The sequence below is a fragment of the Manacus candei genome, unplaced genomic scaffold (genome assembly GCF_025592945.1).
Source record: "Manacus candei isolate 608988 ecotype Guabito, Panama unplaced genomic scaffold, ASM2559294v1 h1tg000050l, whole genome shotgun sequence".
Lineage (NCBI taxonomy): Eukaryota > Metazoa > Chordata > Aves > Passeriformes > Pipridae > Manacus > Manacus candei.
In genome coordinates, this window is record NW_026138098.1 from 8,501,776 (window position 1) to 8,524,330 (window position 22,555).

A 22,555-nucleotide genomic window follows, 5' to 3' on the forward strand; every position below is an offset into this window, starting at 1 on the left:
CGAAGTGAAGATGTACGAGTTTAATGCCAGAGTTACAAGACTTTACTTTCTGCTGTTAGAATTTCCTTGCTGTTGCCCCACAGAGTTCCCAGAGTGCCTGTGACAATTTTGGACAGTTGTCAGTATCTCTTCAATTTGGAACAACTGACTTGCCATTGTTGATGACTTTGACTTCTCTCTCATTTTAAAAATCTAAATAATTGGTGTTCTTTAATTAGAAGAAATGCAACTTGCTTTAATCCTTCGCTACTGAAGCACGTAGCTGCTATCAAGTGTGTATCTCTAATGTGTATACTAGTGTAGCATGGGGCTGGGAAAATATGTATAAACCTGTGTCTATTTTCTCCAAAGATTTAAAGGTCTTTTACAGGATTTAAATTTTACTACTGTTTGAACAAATTTGGGTAGTCTGGCAATTGGATTCTGCAGTGACAGTGCTATATGCAGTTGTAAGGGAGTAGAGAAGAGAGTGGCATTTTACAAATGAAAAAGATGAAATACTGAACAGTGTTGGTAAATACTTGCAAATTGTATTTCTGTCGGTATGTGAGATTTTTGCCTTGAATTTTTATTTTACTGGAATTGAATGGTGAGGGTGGGTCTTTTCTGTTACTTGTGAAAAACACTTGGCAAATTTTTTTTAGGATACCTACTAAATTTGGGTACCATATTTTTTGGGTGCATATTTCAGGTAGTTAGAATTTGATTTTTGAGAACTGACAAACAGACTGTCTTTAATTAGGCAAAGCAAGAGACTGAGTAGTTTGCCTGGCAGTTCTGTTTCCCAGTTCTATTGGCATCTCTGTCCTGTTCCTTTACCACACTGCATTGCCTGTTTTAAACAGTATCAGGGACAGCCTGATATGGTGTTATATTTGGTATGCTTTCTAGGCAGACTTCTCATCCACCCCTATATAAACATTCATTTACAGAAAGAAAATAATTTAAACAGAATGGTTTAAAGAAATATGCACTTTGTATCTGGATCTGTCAACTTTTTCTTCTAAATGAATAATTCCTATTCAACTGAAACTGTCTCTCAGAAGTATTCTAAAATGAATCTGTACTCATGGGCAGGGTTGCTTATCAGCTTTACCAGAACACTTGCTGAATACTGATAAGGTGAAAGTGGGAGCGACAACATAAATGCTTTCCTTAATGCAGGTATACCTGATATTCTCCCTTTTTGCCACTGAAGGCGATAAGTACAAATAAGGTTGAATTTGGAACTGGTAATAGCAGCAGTGTTTAGAAGAGCTTTTAGAGTTTGAAACTTCTAGCAAATTACTGAAGCAACAGAGTGGAAGAAAAAGCTTACTATTTTCTCTTGAGGCTCCATCATGACAAATAGCATTTTAGTTTCCCCAAGCTTTCTTCTTTACTTCCTTGTTTGGTCTTTTCAAGAGGAGAAAGTTGTTGTAAAGTACTGGGGTACCAAAGCCAGTCAGTCTGGAAGCAGCACTTGTAACAAGTGTTTGCCTGCCCTTTGACAAGGCCAGAAACACACACTGAGTAATGAACAGATGTGATAGGGGAAGGAAGACATAAAATTCACTCCACTACATATAATATATTACTTTGAGCTTTTTGTTTTTTGCTCTCATCAGGAAGCTGCTGCGAGGAAGGAATATGACAGTTGCTTGGTCTATCAGTGATATTGATGTTGGATATTTGTCAATTATACTTTAATATGTGTTTGTCTTTTGTTCTCTGTAAATCTCTTCTATCATCACCACATCACTTCTCATGCAATTTTTATAATGTAAGGCAGTGTCAGACTTGGCTGAACCTCGAATGAGCTTTGGCAAAGGAGAAAGGTGATGGCTGCCTGGACTGCTGCAGTTCACACTCTTATCCCTGTGTCAGGTCTAAGATGGCACTGCAGTGTATCAGTGAGCTCCTTGGCAAGGTGCTGCTTGATACCTTGTGAAATCTTGATGACTGCATTGAAGTTCCTCAAACTGTTTCAGAGATTCCAGATTATATTTTAATGTTGTAGTTATTATTTGTTCTCCTAATTCACATTTAACTGCTTACTGTATTTTTAGATGTATCACTGAGTAGTTTACTTTATACAGATAACAGGATCTAGTTACTTCGTTGTAGTACTTTCCACTTTTTGTCTCAATGTTGCAAGAAGTTGTTGTATCCCATGTAATAAACAGCTTCTGGTGGTAAGTGTTCCAATTTGCTTATACAGTTATTGCATTGCCAGTTTGCTTCCTGTTGCTTTGTTACAGTTTTACTGGTACAAGTCATCCCACACAAGACTACCTTCCTTGAATTTGTGAGTAGAACTCAGCAAAATGATAGTTCACCTTCATTCTCACCTCTCTTCATCTCTGCTTTTCTCCCCTGGTCTGTCTTTAGGGGTTCTTTGTCTTGAAGAGGATAGGAGTATCCACATGTTTCTGAAGGTCAATATTTGACCTTTTTTCATTCCATTACAAAATGTGGATGGACAGTAAAACAAGTAGAAGTTGTTCATGATTAAAAGTAATTCTTTCAATCATAATATGAAGTTCTTAGGCTACAGACAATTGCTGTGCTCTCAGGGTATGGATTTACCCTCAAGCAATACTCTCCTGCTACTCCATCTGCAAGTCCTATCCAACAGGTTCTCTGCATGTGAGACCTTCACCAAAGTGGGAGTTCTGTGTATCAGGGCTTTGTATCAGACTACTTCATTGTCTTTTTTAAAGTTTTAAAACTTTAAAGTTTTAAAGGGGTTTTCAAGTTCTTTGGGACAAATAGTGCTACATGGGTAATTCAGGGGACAGTGTGGATTGCTGGCACACATTCTGTAAGGCAGCATAAAGTCTGGTCTGTTCCTCTTTCATCTGCTGTGTGAATGTTACATAAGAACATTCAGGAAATCTACAATTAAAGAAGACAAAGTACTCTTTAAGGATTTGTAGGGTTTTGTCAGTGTTAGACCTAAGGGAAGTAAAAACAGACATTGTTTTCCAGGACACATCCATTTTAACATGTGAGGGAGAGATATGATGTACACAGGATTCCTTAAGAATTCTGACACAGGTGGGATTTGAGCTCAGACATCTTGGATGCCACTGCAGGCTTTTCATTACTGCCTCCTTCCTAGTGTTCCCTGCTTCACTTCTGCTGCCTTTCTGCTCATGGCTGTGTCCTGGTAATGTTGGCACTTCCACAACAACACATAGTGAGTAATGCTAAAGACATAGAGAGAGAATCACAGTGACCCCCTCACACACACTCCATGTGCATGCATTTTGCAAAACCATAGTAATTTAAACAGGTGGCAACACAAAGACAAACTCTCCTGGGCTTATGCTGTTTCAGGTACATCTCAGTCTCTGGAGTCCCAAAGGTTTGCACTCATCTGAATTTCAAAGTAACTGGTGAAGCCTTCAGTTAACACACTACCACTGTGGTGATTTACTTTAGGAAGTCAGTGTCACACAGGTTTTATCAGTGGGATGCTGCTCCGTTTCTCCAGTGTTCACTGCTTTATAGATACATGAGGGATAAATACAGATTTTTAACATGTATAAAAAAGCTACTCTCCCAATTAGGCAAAAAGGTTGTCTGACTAATTCTGTTCTTTTAGTAATGCTGTAAGTGAGTAGAAGGTGACTTAAAAATCGTGATCCTAGGAAAGATGTTATATTTGAGAAAGTAGGGAATACTGCTTACAGCTTGTTGTGGAAAATATTAGGAAGATGCTTGGCAAGCAGCATGAGTTTCTTCTCAGCTTGTTTTGCCTCCCATCTGTCTGCTTGACTTTGTTCCACTCTGCAAATGTAACTTCCTTGCATTGTCAACTTGTGAAAGGGTGTTTGAAGGAAATGGTTCATAAAAACTTCATTAAAGGTTTAGGGGGAAATAGCAAGAGCAGTAAATCTGTCAAAACAGGTTATTCCTGTCCCCAGATGAGGCAGCTGGCAACCCTGGTTATAAGGAAAAGCCTTAGTGCTCAGCGACTGCTACCGTATCCTTGAGCCTATTTGCAGCACTGAAGACTTCTGTAAAATGCAGGCTGTTTTGGTTCATTGCTTTGAGCTCCTTCAGTACTCTCTGTATGTAGTCTGCACTTGAGGAGAAGCTGAGGGCTGTGGGGTGCAGCTCAAATCACAGTTGGCATCATCCACAGCATTCCCCTGTGATAGCCTTTGGAGTGAGGCCTGACAGATGCATCACTGGCTTTTGCTGCCTTCTCTAAAGTGAAGGCACGGAACCCTGTCGCTCCTGACACTGTGTTCCTTGTCCCTCACTGACCTCCAGTCAGGCTTAACTTTCTCAGGGGATTTGGGGTGGGAGAAAGGCTGCACCTAGCTATTGCAAGGGTTGCTTTTCGGGAGTACATAAGGCTTTTGCTGCCAAGTATTTGTGGGAAATACTACACGGTTCCCACTTTTTTGTATTGCTGTGGATGGTACTTGAATATGCTGTCCCACATGCATCAGTATAGTCACCAACAGAAAAACAGCTCTGGTAATGGGATTTATAGAATAGTGAAGTGGGATGACAGAAGGATTTTAGATATGACAGATTCCCTAGTTTGTCGCTGCTCCTGTCATTGGCCTGAGACTTCCTGGGGGAGTTACAAGTGCTCAGAACTTTCATGAATGTCGAGCCGTAGAGAAGAAGCTAATGGAACAATGGAAGTGGTGTGTCCAGGTAACCCAATGGTAATGAATCACTTTCAGATATTACTAGGATATTTTCCCTTTGTCCAAAACAGTGAGTTCCACAACCATGGTTACCTTGGAGTTAGAAGCAAGGATGTAATAGCCTCATGTGAGAACATGTTTGTTACAGGGGGCTCACAGTGTAATGACCAGGAAGATATTGCAGGAATGTTTGTTTCTTTCCATTTGTTCTTCAGCCCTGTAGTTTTGACACAGTCTGATGGAAAGACATATTAATCCTTATTAAATAAAGAAGTGAATTCTGAATTAAAGTGGCTCTGATTGATCTTAATTCATTCTTGTAATGAGCTAATTGAAATCGATTAAGGTCACTCTTATGAAAGAGAATGTCCACAAAAGGCTCTGAAAGTAGTTTCTGTAATCCATTTCAAAAGTTAATTTGAATTAATTTCCTGAAATGTCTGCAGGCAGAAAACCCATTACAGTCTGTGTAAAGACTGCAAGCATTCAAAAATAAATCTGTCTGTACGTCCTCACTGCCACAGTAGGTAATTGTGGTAAAGAGGGATCCACTGCAGTAATCTCAGTGGGCCATGTCCCCAGTGTCCAAGTTTCTCCTCTGTGGGAAACCATTGCCTCAAGCCTGCATCAGGAACTAAGGACTCCTTCTAAATCTGGTACATGTCGCCTACCTCCTACTCCCAGTGCAATAATTTACATTTGCTTTACCCTGGCTCTGATGCATGCCACCTTCACCCACAACTGAGAGAGCAAGTCTTTAAACACTTTTTCCAACACTTAAGCCAGAATTATTCTGTGGTTCAGCTGCTGGGTGAGGCTAATGCCTGGTTCCCCAAGGAACGATTGCACCACCTGGCCAGTGAGCTCCAGTTGTCTGGCTCTGTTCCTTGAGGGCTCCCTGTACTGCCAGATCCTGCCAGTTAGTCCCAGCATGTAATTTTTTGTTGTTGCTGTTGTTCTTATTAGTGACTCAGCCAAGATTGTTTTTAAAAAGCTGTGTCTCCCTTTTAAATTCAGGAAGGCTGTGAAAAAGGAGGAAAGGCTGGATGCATGGGAACTGCTCCGAGCTGTTTGTTATGTTTGCTCTCTAAATTGCAGCTTGAATTTCACTCTTATGCTGTGCCTGTGCCACTCTGCCACATGGAAAAATTGAGAATATGCTGACAGACTCCTTTCTCTACTGGTTGAAGAAGCATGTTTGTTTGAACATCTCTTCAAATTCAGAGCTCTGTCATATAGCATTTTTAAGGGTTAGTGGTGGTCACAGACACTAATTCAGCATCACAGGAGAACTCTGATACTCAGAGCTGCCTAGAAAAGGCCTCTGCTTTTATGGGGTAATTCTGAGGGATATGCAGATCTGGATTTTTGTCCTCTGTCTTCTCAGTTGTTAAGTGCATTGACTTCCCAAGAGTCTTAGTCCCTTGCTATTGATTTGATTGTTTCCACAGTAGTACTACCGTGGAATAGGACAGTAATGAGATCTGCTGCAATGAGATGGTGCGTTAGAGTCACAAATAAAGAGCTGGTCTCCATTGTTAGAGGCACCAGCAAGTCACCAAGTACCCTGATACCTTAGTGCCTTGCTTGTGAAGCCATAGCTACACTGGGCTAATGACTGAGCCCGTGGATAGAGTTCTAAATGGCCATTGTCCAGGAGCTGGAGTCAGTGTGGACTGCGGCTGCCCGCTAATTAAGCTGTTTTTGTGCCTGCGGTGCCCGGGCTGTGCTGGCCGGCTGTCAGCAGCTGCTGCTGCGTGCCAGCAGTGGGCCAGGCTGGATAATGCCTGCTGCTTCCCAGAATTCTCCTAAAGCGTGTCAGGGCTTCTGTAGGTGATTCTCATACTGTTCTGAGGACAGAAAGATCTTCTGTCTCTCAAAGGTGGAGGCATTTGTCCTCAGTTCTGGAACGGATACTGTCATCAGGGAACACAGGACTGTTTTTAATAGTCCCCTGATGGGGCAACCAGGGACATAACCTGGAGGTCACTTGGACTGGCAACAATGCAAGCTTGTTTGTGAGTCTGGGAGTATTTGTTTGCAGAGACCTTTCTGCTCCAGTGTGTAATGGGGCCTACACAAGGAAAGAAGTCTAAGTGAGAATTCATTTAAGAAAATATTTGGAGCCATCTTCCCCACAAGTAGCCTGTTCCTTAACTAGAATGTCTTTCTCCTGAGCTGCTAAAGCATTTCACTATAGGCAGGTCTGAAATATGCATTTCAGCTTCTGTATTATTTAGTTCTAGGACATGACAGTTAATTACCTCTCCAAGGCACTAGAGCCCATTTAAAGTATTTCCAAGGTATTTCCAACTCATCTCCTGTCAGATTTCTTTACAGTAGTTTTATTCATAATGTGTATTTAAATTTATGAGAAGATGCCTTTAGATTTGGGGGTGTGTGTTTATGTTGGAAAGGAGCATGTGTTCTGATATGGCAGAGTTGAGTAGAAAGTAGTGCCTTATAGAGATGCAGGATTTTTCATCTGCTTTATGTGCATTATATGCTAGAAGTTTTTTATTTTTTAAACAACTGCAATGGGACAGAAACATAGGGGATTTTTTTCTCCTCTGCTGCATAGAGGAGCAGTGTTTTTCATTTCTGACAGTGTAAAATGCATACTGGGACATAGGAACTGCTGATTATTCACAGGACCAGATTTTTTTCTTTTCTTATGTGATGATAATTGAAGAACAGTAGGAATGACTTTCTGTGATGACCCAACTAATTTGTTTAGTTTGGCAGCTGCTTGTACTCTCAAATTTACCACATGTGACTTTTTGGAAAATGGGACTTTCATCCTAGAGCTCCAGGAATTTTTGCTTTGCAAATTAATTTATGATCGTAGTGAAGAGTATGTCTATGTTTGCTGAGACAGATGACTAGGAAGTGAGAGGGGAATTGGTATGGTCAGATGAGCTGGAGATTTTAAAAGACAATTCTGTAAGACATTCTGGTTCCTCTTGATTTGGACTGTGGGTGGCCCGCAGATGTGGAACATGAAGTCTTGTATCTTTTGTTATAAAATGACCTCTTTTAACTGTGGAGTTTAAAACTCAATACACCATTTAAGGTTTTTGGTGTTGTTTTTTTGATTGGTTGGGGTTTTTAAATTGAAGGATAACACCATAGTTTCTTATTACTTTAGTATTTTGTTGATGAAAAAGAATAGTAATCATAAATTTAGTCCAGACACTACCACAATAATTTTCTTGGCACTGCAGAAGCATAAGAACAATCCTAAATGTATCTTTAAGTACATAAAATTAAGCCTAGCACTGAGCCAGAGTTTAAGATTAAGAATAGCATTTGATCTGAAGCTGAAAATAGTTCCGAGTTGGAAAAATTAGTGACACTGTAATAAAGTTATCTGGAAACTGAGCTTCCAAGAATATGTGATCCCTGTAAAGGTGTCTACATAAAAAGCACAAATGCTCAGAGTGGAACAAAGGATTTGTATTTCCAGTGTAGGTGTGTTTGTTATCCAGCCTTTCACATTGCTGATGGGAAACATGAACTCCAGGTGGAATTTGTTTTGAACCGCCTTCTTTGGCAGCACAGCTGACCTTGAGGGAGGCTTCTGATCCCTTTTAACATACATAAACAGCCTGCTAAAAGGCCAGCCATTTGTTGGGTGGGGTTTTTTTCACTTTTGATTTGTCATGGAATGAATGCGAAACTCATGATAAAAAGTAGTAGAATTAATGTGTGGATGCCACCCCTGTGCATAAACTGCTGACTAAGCCCTCACTTAACTGCCAGCTAAATTTAATTTGCTTCTATTAACTTTTGTTCATAAAATTGTTCCATGGGTTCTCAGAGGCTGAAGGGTAAAATTGTTTAATGATTCATCTGGAGTGGATGGCTGACTATAACAGCTCATTCTTTAAGCAGAAGAAACAGACCACATTTTAGCTGCTCCTGCTCTTTGCAGGAGAGTGGATTAATTAATAACAAGAGAACGAGGTGTTAAAAGGCCTTGCTGGTATCCCTTTGGTGAATATAATAGGAAAAAGATGGACAGAAGGAGTGAGCTGATGTTAATAATACAGGGAAAGGAAGGAATTCCCAGTTGGTGACCCAAATGTTGATTGTTTCTTTTTGGGAGGCATGTATATGAACACCTTGGATTCTGCAATGATGAAACAGCTTTTCTTAGCACAAGCAACTGCTAAGTTTCACCCAGTGGGGATCACTCTTTTAACCTATTCTTTCTGGACTTTGGTATGTAGCAGGGGAGCAGCTTTAAGAAGCGTGTTCACTGTTCTCCCAGCCAGTACACAAAGAAATGAATCTCATGTAGCATAATTTTAGTCAAACTGAGGATTGTGGACTACAAAGTTTGTGGAAAACTGGCTCGACCTTCAGGCTCAAAGTACCAGTGTTCTGAAGTCCACCTAACAGCCTGTGACAAGCAGTGTCCTTCAGGGCTTATGCTGGAACTGCTGCTGTTCAGCCTCTTCATTGGTGACATTGATGGTGGGGCAGAATGTCCCCTTAGCATGTTCACATAGGACATCAGGTTGGGAGAAACAGTCACTGCTCTGGAGAGAGAGCAGTGCTGCTGTATCAGAGGGACTTAATCTGGAAGAATGGGCCAGCAGGAAATGTGCAACACTTGGCAAAGACAGTGGCAATCTTGCACATTGATGGGATAACGGAGTCGACTGGGAGCAGCGGAAAAGGACTAGCGAGTCCTGATGGACAGGTTGAGTGTGAGTCAGCAGTGTGTCCTGGTGACACTGAAAGCTTACTTCAGATAGAGTAGGACAAAATTTGTCAGACTGTAGCTGGGAGATCAAGGAAAGTGATTGTACCCCTATGCTCAGCACTGAGGGCTTCCTCTGGGATGGTTTCCATTTTTTTCCCAGTTTTACACCCACCCTGCTGTGCAAAAAAATGATGTTCTGACAAATGAGCAACTGCAGCAGAGTGCTGATTAGGGATCTGGAGCTTGGGACCTACATGGAAAAGCTGAAGGGACTGGCTTTGTGTAGGCCTGGGGAAGAGAATGCTAAGGGAAGGTACAATTGATGGTTTCAAGTACCTGAGTGGATCCATGTTTTCTATATAGCCCCCTTCCCTGACTCTCCTTGGTGCATAGTGGAAGGGTGGAAGACAGCAGTCCCAAAGTGCACCAAGAGAAATTCCAACTAAATAAAAGGAAATATTTTTTCACAATGTGTATGTCCAAGCCCTTGATAAGATTACCCAGAGAAGTTGTGCAATCTCTGGAGATTTTCAGACGTTGATGGAAAAAGGCCCTGAGCAACGTGATCTGGTTTTGAAAATAGCCCTGCTTTGGGCAGAAGGTTGAGCTAGAAATTTCCAGAGGTCCCTTCCAGCTTGATTTACTCTGTGATTCTCTTTTAAGGCTCTGGGATTCTGCTGAATGTAGGGGCTCCTGCCCTTCAGCAATCCAACCTGCACACTACGGTCTGTACTCAGCAGGCACAGGCTGTACTTCTTTAGGCTGAAATCTTTTTATTCTCACTTGTATCTCAAGCGACAGTGAGGATATCACTGGGTTACTTGTAAAAGAAAGCCATGAGGTAGGATCTGACATCAGAGGAGTTTCATCATTCACGTCAGCAATGATCTACTTCTTCATCCCCCAAGCGTTGCTCTTGCTCGTCAGGGCTCTTCCTTTTAGACTCTGCCCTCCTCATGGTGAATGACCTGACAAATGAGTGATGGTCAGTGTGAATTTCAATATTCCTGTCCCACGTGAAAGTCCTTGACAGATTTCTGCTTGCTCTAGCAGAAAAATCGGGCAGAACGGAATGAGGAATTGCACTCAGATGAGCTCTCTGTGCTCCCAGTGCGTGGTTTATAATACATGGGGCACTGAGTAATGGGAATAGCAATGTGGAATTACTGCTTAGATATGACAGGTAACAATAGGCATGGTTCTCATTTTCTGTCCTTTGAAACAGAGGTGATAAATAAATAAATAGAACCAGTGATTCTGGGAGGCATCCCTTGTGCATTTTAATTAGAAACAAATGCCATTGTCTATTTCTTAAGAAAACATGCAGTTGTAAAAGCAGGTGAATATGGATTAAAAGAAGAATAAGTCTTCCTTTCTTCTGACTCTGCAACCTCTATCAGTTTTAATCCTGCGTATTTCTGACTGTCTAACTTACTTTACTGCTTATTTGTTAAATAAACTTAGTGCAGATACCCCTGAGCTCTGTTATGTTAGCACTTTCATTTTAATCTGCTTACCCTAACAAAATAAGAACAACAACCAAACCAAAAAAATACTCCCACCCCCCAGTGAGCCTTTTGATGATACAGATGTTGAAGTTGTAAAAAAACCCTTTTGGTTAGGTTTCTGTATCACCTTGCTTTAATCAGAGTTATAAGAAAAAAATTTTCTTGGTCTAGAGTCACATCTCTTGTGTAGAAATTTCAGTGATAATAAAATTTTAATGAAAGAATTTTTAATATAGTCCAGGGGGTTGTGATAAAAATTGAGTTGCAGCAAAGAAAAAAAACCAAGGAGTTATAAGACATCACTTGAATTCTTCCAGTATTCTTATCTATCAACCATGCTTTATACTTAAAGCAAATGGAAGACTCTAAAAACCTGTAACTGTTTCATATTTTTCCCTTCCAGCAGATTCCACCCTTCCTTCATCTTCAGGTATATTTGTGATTTATCTAAGGATTTCTAAGTTACTTACAAGACAACTTCTTTTTTAGTTGGACTATATTCTGGTGTGTTTTTTGTTTGTTTGTTTTTGTTTGGTTTCATTTTGGTTTTTTGTTTTGTTTTTGGTGTTTTTTAACTTTTTTTGTTTTGGTTTGGTTTTATTTGTGTTTTTTTCACTTTGTGTACAGAATGTTTTCGTCCCATTGTGAGCCACCAGAACACCTTACTGCAGGAGTGACTGATAAGGGGTCTTTTTAAAAATATGGTAATATAAAACAGGGCAAATGAAATATGGACAAATTTGTAACCTTGGATATTTATTCTTAAGAAGTGACTAATGAAGGTGGAAAAGATTACAGTTCATACATGAGTCATAAGGTGGAGCAGAGAAACACAAGGGTCTGCTAATGAAGTGTACTGGTGACACACACTGGGAGGTGTGTTCAGTGTCAAGGAGGATTAGCATGTTGAACAAACAGGTTTAGGGCAAGTAGTAGAAATAGGTTGAAATTCAGTTTTATTGAGGAAGAGGCCTTTTCTTGGCAGTTAAGAAGGATTTTTACTGTACAGTAGTTCAGTGGGGTGTGAATGACTGTGGCAAAGAACGTTTATGCCTTGTTTGATGACAGGATGGGGGTGGGTAGGTCTCTAAACAAGGATGTGTAGCTTCAGCCCAGTCAAAGAGAAAATGTACCTGTCTGGACGTACATCCAAATGTATATGACACTTGTGAAGGGAGAAGAAAGAGACATTTTAAATAATGGATGAAATTACAAGAAAAGAGTTTAGGAACATCCCATTAATAAATCAACTCCAACTGTTAATGCAGCACTGACACATCCACCACTAAACATGTCCCCAAGTGCCACATATACAGGTCTGTTAAATACCTCCAGGGTTGGTGACTCCACCCCTTCCCTTGGCAGCCTGTTCCAGTGCTTGACAACCCTGTCCATGAGGAATTTTTTTCCTAATAATCCAGTTGAAACCTTCCCTGGCACAACTTGAGGCCATTTCCTCTTGTCTTGTTGTTTGTTACTTGGGAGAAGAGACCAGCCCCCACCTCACTACATAACTCCTTACAGAACCTGATCAGCTTAAGCTGGAACTTGGTCATGTTTTGTAAGGAGTTGTGTGCTGTTATAGCCTGTGATTGCTGGCTGCTGGATGTGATACACTGGAAAGTTGCATCCATTCCTTCCATCTGGGTATGACACTTTTCTGCTCAGTCCCACACCTAAATTTCTTATACAAAGGAACAGTGAACTCTTCACTTTACAGATTGCACTAGCATATTCTTTTCATTCTTGCAGAGGATGTAATGTCACAAAGAAACTGTTAGATTAAATAAACTCCCATTTTAAAGACTCCCACCACGTCATGTGGGAAGCTGGCTGCTGAGAATGGGCACAGTCTCAGGAACCCATAATACTGAGTATTGCTCATGTCCTGGTGTATTATGTCACAGCCTGAGGAGTTCCTGAGCTGACAGTTGTGTGTGATGTATTGTACTAAAAATCCTGACACAGATAATGCCGCTTTTGTTACGGCTGAAGAAGAACATTTGCAATATTGACTCCTGCCTATCGCTGTTTATGCTGTGGGCTAGCAACGTCTACATTTTCATGCAGGATTTATAGAGAAAATTTGGGTTACTTCCCTGTTTTTCTATATCTCGCTGCAGAGCATAAACAGAACCCTGCCTCACACTGAACAATATTCAGAGCATAAGAAAAAGTTTCCACTGGCATTAAAGAAAATAAGTGGACAGGAAAAATGTAGGCGCTGTTTAAAGTGTCTTTTTAAAAAAAAAAAATGCTGCTGTACTTACAGTGTTGTACACTGAAAGTAGCCTCAGCATTTCTGGTCTGGTTTAACTTGCTGTAGCAAACATTCACATGTGCAAAATACCTGTGTGAACATCAGTAAGCATTTTTTCATGTACAGTGCTTACAGGCCTAGGCTTTATTTTATTGCAGTACAGACCAATTTTTTGTTGCCTGACAATCATTACAGCTATTACTCATTGTGAATTAAACCTTCAGCCAGGTCTTTCATTTAGGTTTTACCTGACTTCTTTAAAGGTTGAGTCCTCATTGAAAAAAAATTAAGGATGTAAAAATTATTCTGCCACTGACAGAATGTAATTATTTTTCTGTTCCTGGAGAATTGTTTGGCAAGTGGATCACAGTTGCAACTAACTTGTATCAAAATTAGGAGCATTCAAAAAACTCTGTAGTCAACTTTTTAAAGGCACCGAGTGAAACAAAAGATCATTATTTCAGTCCTGTAGTAAATCACTTAGTAACTCCCGAAAGCTGAAGGAAAAGAGATGGCATAAAATTAGGATTGTCAGATGGTGTAAACTGATCTCTCCACTAACCTAATCTTTTTGAAAAAGAAAGTGTTTTTTTTTTTAGTACCAGGGAGCCAAATCAACCATAACTGTCTGAGGATCTGGCCCAAAGTTATTTATTGTAAAGATCTATTAAATGCCAGTCTCTGAATGCAGTAGAAGTCCCTCTCTAAGCTTAACACACCTTCCTTCTGAAAGAAAAAACATTTGTTTAACCAACAAGATGCCAATAAAAAATAACATTATAGAAAAGTTAGTTAATGAGATAATTCTAATACGTCGATCCTATTTTGTTTCTTGGCAACAGAAAGTATATGACAGTCAAGTGTCTGCCACATATTTTATCTTCATGTTATCCATTTGTGATCCATTGCCTGGTGCCTAAATTAAAAGCCGAGTCAGGGGAAAGCAATCACTATCAACAAGTTTCCAAACTACCTTTGAGCATGGAAAAGCAGAGGGAGGTTACATGTTCTTGTACCTTAGCTTAGCTTAGCTTAAGGAAAGGCAAAATTGTTAAGCAGATCTTTAAATGAAGTGTAATGGGAGACTGCCCTTTCAGTCCAGAAACTGTTTAAAGCTCAGTGTATAAAAACTGGAATATCTGTATTTCTTACAAGCGTAGATTGAAATCCCAGTTGAATTGACTCAGCCTCCTTCCTTCCTGCAGGGATATGTTGGGGAGCATGCAGTTTACCCCTTCTCTTTGCCTTCTGATAGTGATTGTAAGGACAAGGGTGCCTGGGCTTTTTCATCAAGGCTGTCACTAGCTCAATATGTGACCTCGGAAAATAACTTGGCATCTGTAGGGGTGGAATTTTTAAAATGAGCTGCCTAAAATTAGGCATCTAAAAATAAACAGCTTGTATTCTTGCAGATGTGAAGCCTTGTTTCAGATTATTTTGTTGGAAAAAAATTAGCTCCTGTGTTTTTTTACCTGTAAAACTGAGTGGTGTTGAGAGATATGATAAAATATTATGGAATCTTTGTGCAGAAGAAGCATGTAGAGATTTTTTTGTTTTGTTTTGTTTTTCCTGAGGATATAAGAATTTTGACCTCAATCAAATCAGCAGGCTTAAAAGCAAAAACAAAAGCCATTTTGAAAGTGTTTCTTCATATAACACTGGGATACAGGATAGAGCTCACTATTTCAGAGTGTAAAGTGACAAAAAGGAGGGACGTATTTCAAAAGGAGTTAGAAAAAAAAACAGCAAAGAATAGGTGCATTGGTAGCTGTTAAACACTGATCTGGAGGTAGTCTCCAGCTAAACCACCATTTTGCTGCAATGTGGGAGAGAATCTAGGATTGCTGAGTATTTGCCCTGGTTCCTGTGCTTTTTCCCTTAAGCACTTCCTGTTGCAGGTTTTAGATCTTTGTTTATGCCTTACCTAATTAAAATACTGTACAATTTAATTAATGTTTTTAAAACATTGAGATCATCAAATGAAATGGATATGCAAGAATTTCAAATGATGTCTGAAGGGGGAGGGAAGGTCTTTATCTCACTACAGAGGTTCAGTGTTCTGCCGTTGGCCCAAATCTCACTCATAATGAATTTATCTACAGGCTACTGCACTGGATTCTAGAGATGTCTGGGTGCTACTGGTTCTGTGTTAATATAGGCCTCCTTTTAAAACCGTGTGACAGTTTACAAAATGCTCTGGGATACCCTAGGATGAAAGGTATATAAATGCATGTAAAATGCTATCATTAGGATGCAATTAGAAATGCACAAGAAAGGAATGTTTGCTTGGCTACACTTTATATGTCTATAAAGTTTCACTTTTATGGAGCACAGAAGACATGACATAATACTTGTTCTAAGCACTTGAAAATAATTGCTGTGCACAAGCTCTGAAGAAGTTGCTGTAAATTTGTTTCTGCTGCAAGACAGAGACAATGACACCAATGCAATAATTTCATAGGGAAAAAATTCTGGAGGAGTCACCACTGGAAACTGTAAATGAGAAGAATTACCAGCAATCAGGAGTGTCAGCCTAAACTGGGAGGTTGGGGACATGTTTTGCTGAAGTAGTGAGGAAGATTCTACTTGTAACTTTGCTCCTGTGATCTGTTGGTTCATCTGTCACTTACGAACCAGCTCTGGTGAAAAGTCTGTGGCATCCACAGGAACTGTGTAAGGGGCATTTTCCATTATATGGGACTTGGCGTGACATAAGGAGATAAGCTATGAGGGAACAGGGTAAGTTAATTTCCTTTGGTAAGAGCTTATTGGCATCCTTTAAAGTCTCTGGTTTTGTTTTTCGGTTTTTGTTTGGTTGTTTTTTAAATTCTGTGGTTTTGTTTTGTTTTAATAAATAATTCTTTTTAAACAGGAGATGTGATGGCTGGATCATTGGGTTGGGATTCATGACACCTAGATTCAGTTTCTAAGCTGGGCATAGAGTTTTGTGGTCCTGGAGGATCATTCAGTTTACCTGGTATTTTCCTCATCTGTAGTATGAAAAGAATATCTCAACAGGGATAAAATCTTCCAGGGAGCAGGCTGAGCTAATATGGCCTAATCTTATCGGAGAAGAACAGCTTTTGAAACCTGAAGGAGAAATTGTGGTGCCTTCTGTGTCTCCCACTAGATGCAGCAGGAACGTGCTGACTCATGGACCTGTGGTTTTCTGAAGTGGCTGATCACATTCTTGATTAGTGGGTTTTCTGATACTGGGTAGTTTGTGGGTGCTTCTGTTTGGGTTACATGAAGTCTGGAAAGAAAAAAAAGAGGCAATAAAAGAAAATTAAAATTGTACAAATGATTACAAATTTTAAATTTAAGAAATGTCATATTGTTGTGATGGAGTCATGGAGAATATTGTTGTCTCTCTGTTTTTCTGGCACCAGTGTAGCTCTGTGTATCCCTTGCAGCACAGGGATTGATTATTCTCAATCACTTTGTAGGAATTACAATAAGCCTGAGAACTGTGTAGGATGGAATAAGCTAAATCCGATGAAATTGCTGGAGAACTAACAGCCAGAAAGTCTCTGCTGAGCTTTAATAGCCAACAAAAACATCTCTCTGCTGAGCATAATACACTGCAGTATTTCCAAGTCTTGTCTCTTGGCAAGATTTTTACATGTTTTTTTGATTTTTTTTTTTCATGAGAGCAACATGCAATGTTTATGACAGCACACTGGCAGATTTCAAGTACTCCGGAGTTTCTGGAGACTAGACCTTCAGCATTAGGCAACAGAGGTCCTGAGATGGGACTTGGGATTAGTACAGCATGTGAGAAGTGATCACAGTGTACAAAGCTACTAGGTATGTTCAGTTAATTTAACATAAATGAAAATAAATATAGAGTCAATTGTATTAAAGAGGTGATGTGTATGTACATACATACATAGCCATATAGATGACTTAAATTTATACATGTTTTGAATATACTGTCTAATGTTGCAGATAGTAATAATACATAGCTGGTGTGAGTATGTGACTTGTAGATTTATATTGAATCACTCTCATCTTCCTTCCCCTTTATCTCTTCACCTAAGAGAGAAAAAATATGAAACTGCAGAAAAGTCACACTGGTGTACTTGAGGAGTTTGTCTCTTAATGAGGACAGAATAACTTATTTCTGGACCCATAGAGCTCCACTTCAGCATTTTCCCTGGGACAGGTACACAGTAGGCATAGGAGCAGAGTAAATAGAATAAATAAATTCTAGTGGTCAACACTTCCTGGGAATATAGTGCTTTAATTTTTTGTCCATAGAGCAGGAATAATTGTATCTGCTTACCACATCAGAGTGTTAATAGTGGTAATTAAAGTGTGGAGTGCTTTGAGTATTAAAAAGAAGAATGTGGTGAAAATAAAACAGTGTTTCTGATGAGCTATTCATTTTCAGTGAGGCACGTTAAAGTCCAAATGGAGTGAACGCCCTGTCCTGCAATCCACTTAATTTGGCAGCAAATAAAATTTATAAAGGCAGAGGAGGACAATGCCAGCTGAGAATAAAGGTAGAGAGACCAGATTCTGTGCCCATGTTTACATTTGTCTGTGCGTCTTCATGACTGTATTTTTAATAAGCTGGCTGAGAAGATGACAATTCATTGTGGGAAAAATTGAGTCAAGAGTCCAGGAAATTCTGGATTTAGTGTCTGAAGAAGGGAATTAAAAGTACTTGGCCAAAATTTGGTAGGATTTAGCAGTTCTCACACAGGAACTCAGAAGTTTTTATGTGTTTCTGGCATCTTTTCATTCATGAATAGAGGAGAAATTACTTTTTTTTTTCATCTAAGGTGAAATCTTAAGGATAAAGTTGGATTCTTGTTTCAGCAACATCTCTCAGTCTGTATTAATGTACAGAGGACAGTAATAGTGTTCCAGAGAGGCCTTTGGGTTGCAAGTTGTCGCTTCTGCACCTTGTGTTTGGCTGCTTTTCAGTCACATTTCCTAGGACAAGAGTTATGCAACTTCTCTGTCAGTCTTTCCTCTCTGCTTCTTTCAGGGAAACAGAACTTAAAGATACTAACCAGTAGTATGGGTACAGGGGAAAAGTGAGAGAGTGAAAGAAGAAAATGTGTGGTTCAGAACGTATGGGTGGAAATTGGAGAATCTGAAGCAGTTAAAGAAGACAGCTTAAGGGTTCTGTGGATGATTTAAAGGACATGAAGAGGAACTGGGAAAGCAGACAAATGGAAAGGAACTGGAAGTAATTCTGGGAATGGTATTGCTAAGAGGATGTTACAAGGAGGTAGGGCAAACCTGATGGGTGTTGAGGATGTTGGATGCAAATCAGTCAGAACAGAAAGATTCATTAATTCATCTGCTCATGGAACAGTTTGTCTCTGGGTATATGCAACTGCGTAGAAGGAAATGCCTGGAAGTCTGCACTTACAGCAGCCTAATTGCTTCTGTCCGGGAGGGGTGTTCTGGGAACAGAGGGAAGATGATTGGCCCTTCAGCTTTCCCTGCTCCAAGTGTGTGTGGAAAGGGGTAACAGTGTTTCTTCCATAGATTCTTCCTCTTTTGTTTAGGTGCATTATAGCCATAAAAGAAAAGGAGTGGAGTGGAGATGAGACACAGAGTAAAATAGAAAGAAAACAGTCTCAGGAAAAAATCAAGTCTGTTTGCAGACAACCTTTGAGGCTGTTTAGGATTCTGTTGTATGAAAAAGCTAGTTATCAATAACACCAGCTGCTTTGAAATGGTCAATACATTGAAACATGTCACTTTTTGAAAGACAGCATACCAAGGTCTTGATCACTAGTGGAATATCTAGAGGAAAATATTCACTCTTCCTTTAAACTGTTTGGGAACACAGACACACCTATTCTGCTTGGGCCACTCCCTTTAATACTGTTCAACCCAGGAAATTCTAGGAGTGGAGCCATAGAGTGAGCACCTCTGAAGGCTCTCACTTGTTCCTCCAGCTTGTCATCTGTCCTCTGGGAGGCTGTAGCTTTTGAGGTCCAGAAACAGTACTGCTGGAGAGCACAAATGGAACTAGAAATACATCAGAGCTCTGCAAACGGCAAAGGTTTGTCCTGGACTATAGCTCTGCTATGTAAATCTCTGTTGGTAAATAACATAGGTTAAACCTTCCACAGGACATTGGTTCTTGGATTTACAGAAGGAAATCAGGCTGAGGAACTTCTGTCGACTGAAATTGGGATCTTTCTGATAAAGCAATTTCTTTATTTCAGTTTGTTTTTCTTTAATGGTTTAACAGTTAAACACCTCTCCAGTCTGGTGTGTTTTATGAACAGTGGACTTTGTTTCCTGGCTGAACAGCATGTGCATGCACCCATGTGTTACTCCCCTGGACTGGATTTCTTAATATAGGGAGCAGCACATAACCCAGTGGAATTAAACATGCTTGTTATCCAGCTCCATGTGTATTTTTGTAAGAGAGAATTCACTGCTCTGTTTTGCAGTTTTCTGTCTTCTAGGTAAAGATGATGACAACATACTTTTGCTGTGGGGTGGGTTCTGTTAAAAAAGGGGTTTTAGAGTTATGTAGTGGAAGGTGGCATAAGAGTTCTGAGTCTTGCTAATTAACGCTTTGAGTGAAAAGCTGATAACAGATCCGCGTTAGGGTGCTTCTGAGGGCAGATTTCTTTGGTGTTTAACCCGGAGAAGCCTTGTTGTGCAATCTGTGACTTACTGTCTGAGCACACCTACGGGTTCTTGGCTGTCCTGCAGCCGCCTGTCACAGGCAGGCAGCAGGGAGGGGTGTTCAGCGGCTGTGGCTGGTGAGTGGTGCCTTTCCCTTTTCCCCGGGCTCAGAGGTGCTGCAGGAATGACTGTGCAGCACAGGATGCCAGTGTGTAGCACCTGCAAGGAGCTACCAGGAGGGGAGACTCGAAGCACTTTGCTTCTACACACCAAAAGCACATTCAGCACAGTTTTGGTGGTGAGTTCCAACAAAGTGATACAAAGTGAATACTCTTTGCATCCAAGAGACATGCAAATCTTAGTTTGCTTAGTAAACATTTCTCTTTTTTTATACCACAATCTTAGATAAAGGCAGGGGAAGAAGCATAAGTATAAAAGATATATTTAGCTTTCTTGGTAACTCAAGTGTGGGTAGTTGCTTTCTCTGTTATGCTTGGACAGATAGATAAACCCTTGGGGTACCCATCTGATTTCAGGGGTTGGAGGTGGAAGAAGTAAAGTCCTATGTTTTTCTTTGCATTGTCTAATCCAATATTTGTCTCTTAAAAATAATGTCTGACAGATTCATCTGTCTTTATGGGTCTGGAGATTAAAATATGTACAGGTAGACATATTAAAGAACTGTGTACACATCTTTATGAAAAGTATCACCTTACCTTAAAAAAACCCAGAAAAACACAACCCAAACATTCTACCGTTTATAACAATTTTTCTGTTGCTAGTTAGTCTTTGTAGGCCAAACAACCTAATGTTGAACTAGGTATAACAGTCCTATTTCTTCTGTTTCTCCCAATGTGTGCTGAAGTAGGTGATCAAAATTACTTATTTTTCTTTCCTTATTTCTTTATTTTATTTTAAATGCTGTTTTTTATTTATTACATGAATATAAATTAATCTCCACAGAGTACAATTGAATAGCATTTGGTTAAAATCAGTTGTTTCTGTATATTCAGATATGTGGCACTTGAGGACATGGTTAGTGCTGAACTTGGCAATGATGGGTTTAATGGTTGGACTCCATGATTTTAGAAGTCTTTTCTAACCTGAAGGATTCTATGTTTCTCTTATTCTGTGATATTCTTGTGATGTGAGAGATGACCATATCGTGTGAACGCACTGATCAAATGAACATTTATCCTCAAGTCCTGTGGGTATTCATTATGGAGTGATTAGGCTGAATATCTGTTTCTCCATTCCTGACCAGATACACTGAGAACTGGGGAAGTCTTGCTTGTATCTCTGCCTGCTTTGGTTGGTCCTGGTGACTTCTTAGGTGGGTATGGAAATCTCTTCTCCCTGTTGGGTCCTAGTGGACCAACTCCTGGCTGCCACGCTGAGAAAGCACAGGAGAAATGATTGATTACTTCTCCCTGCTACTCTGTAGGTTTTTGCACTTTCTCTTCCCTAACGTTAGGAGGGGGTTGAGAATCAAACTATCTTGAAATGTAGTACATATATATGTACAGATAATTGTTTGCCATTTCATTAAAGTGGGTAATGAAATGTTTTACTTTCATTTCTAATCCATTTCAGGTGCTGGTTTTCTCATTCTAGAAAAATGATCCACTGATGCTTTTTGTCAGCTGTCTATTTTAAGGTGGAAGGCCTGACCTCATTCTGATGATAACCCAGTAGGCAGCTGGAGAACTGAAATTCTTTACTTACTCAGAATGAACCACTACAAAATAAGGCATTATCTTATAATTCATTCCTAGTTAAAAAGAAAGTAACTGGAAGCTGCCAGCTAATTTCAGTCTGAAAATATGCACAACGTATGTTTAGAACATAAGGTTTTCTTCTGATAAATGCTGTGGTGGTCAGCACCTGTTTTAACTGATTCATCTGAAAATTTTACAAAGTGCTGGTAGAAATAGTTCATCAATCAGTTTTTGTTCACACAGCCTGACAGTTTGGCTGGCTTGCCTACTTTCTTTAATTGTTGTTGTTTTGCTATTCTTCATTGCAGAACTATTCCTAAATCAAACCAGAACGAAACTCTGACCACAAAAAAATTAAAGATGACTAGAGAGTGTTAATACCAGGGGAATTTTGAAGCTGAATTCATGGAAAAGGGATTTTTTTCTTGGTCGTTGATTTGTGTCAGTGGTAAATCTGTGTTTTAAACAAATACCACAGTGGTAACGTCAACACAAATAAAAGGAAACTAAGTTTTGCTTTAGACTGAGGGAGTGTTTACGCTGAAAAAACCCAAACAAACTAACCTCCTAATATGTACTATTAAGAGTTGTTTGCATTCTACATAAACTGAAGAACCAGGCCTCTCATGGTGAAGCAACTGTCTAGATGCAACATTTAATATATTTTAAGTAACAAGAAGTACAGAGACTCCATGATGATGACTAAGAATGCAGCAGAAGATCCTCCCTCAAAGATGGCCAGGGCCATCTTGACTTTACACTATGTTCTAGTTACAGTTAATTTAAAACTAATTAAAATCCCACACTTGTGTTTAAAGTTCACTAGCTGGAAAAACTACTTTTCTTAGTAACCCATGACACACATAACCTTACAAGAAAAATTAACGTCAATAGATGTCATTTGGTCAAGTAATGTCAGGATAAAATCAAGAAATTCTTGCTGAAGAAATACTACTGTAAATCATTGCTGCAAATACAATAGGTTAAATGTCAGTCAAGTAGTCAATGTAGTGGTCTTAGATTCTTTTTAGCTACTCCATTTGATTCATTCCCCATTCCTGTAGTTTGTGATACCACTGGAATGATTTTTCCCACTGTTG

The 22,555-nt window shown here is 39.7% G+C and overlaps 1 protein-coding gene across 6 annotated transcripts in view; it reads left to right on the forward strand.

Moving 5' to 3' along the window:
* The window catches only part of ABLIM1 (actin binding LIM protein 1), a 199,922-nt gene that overhangs the window by 29,099 nt on the left and 148,268 nt on the right, over positions 1 to 22,555 (forward strand). Inside the window, exons 1-2 of one of the 6 annotated variants that reach the window (XM_051801131.1) lie at positions 18,967 to 19,159; positions 21,002 to 21,070. The exons of 1 other annotated variant lie outside the window; for it this stretch is intronic. In XM_051801131.1, the coding sequence (XP_051657091.1) occupies positions 19,120 to 19,159; positions 21,002 to 21,070 (109 nt within the window). In that variant the 5' untranslated portion in view covers positions 18,967 to 19,119. 4 more of the 6 variants (XM_051801129.1, XM_051801137.1, XM_051801133.1 and 1 more) reach the window with 4 other exon arrangements.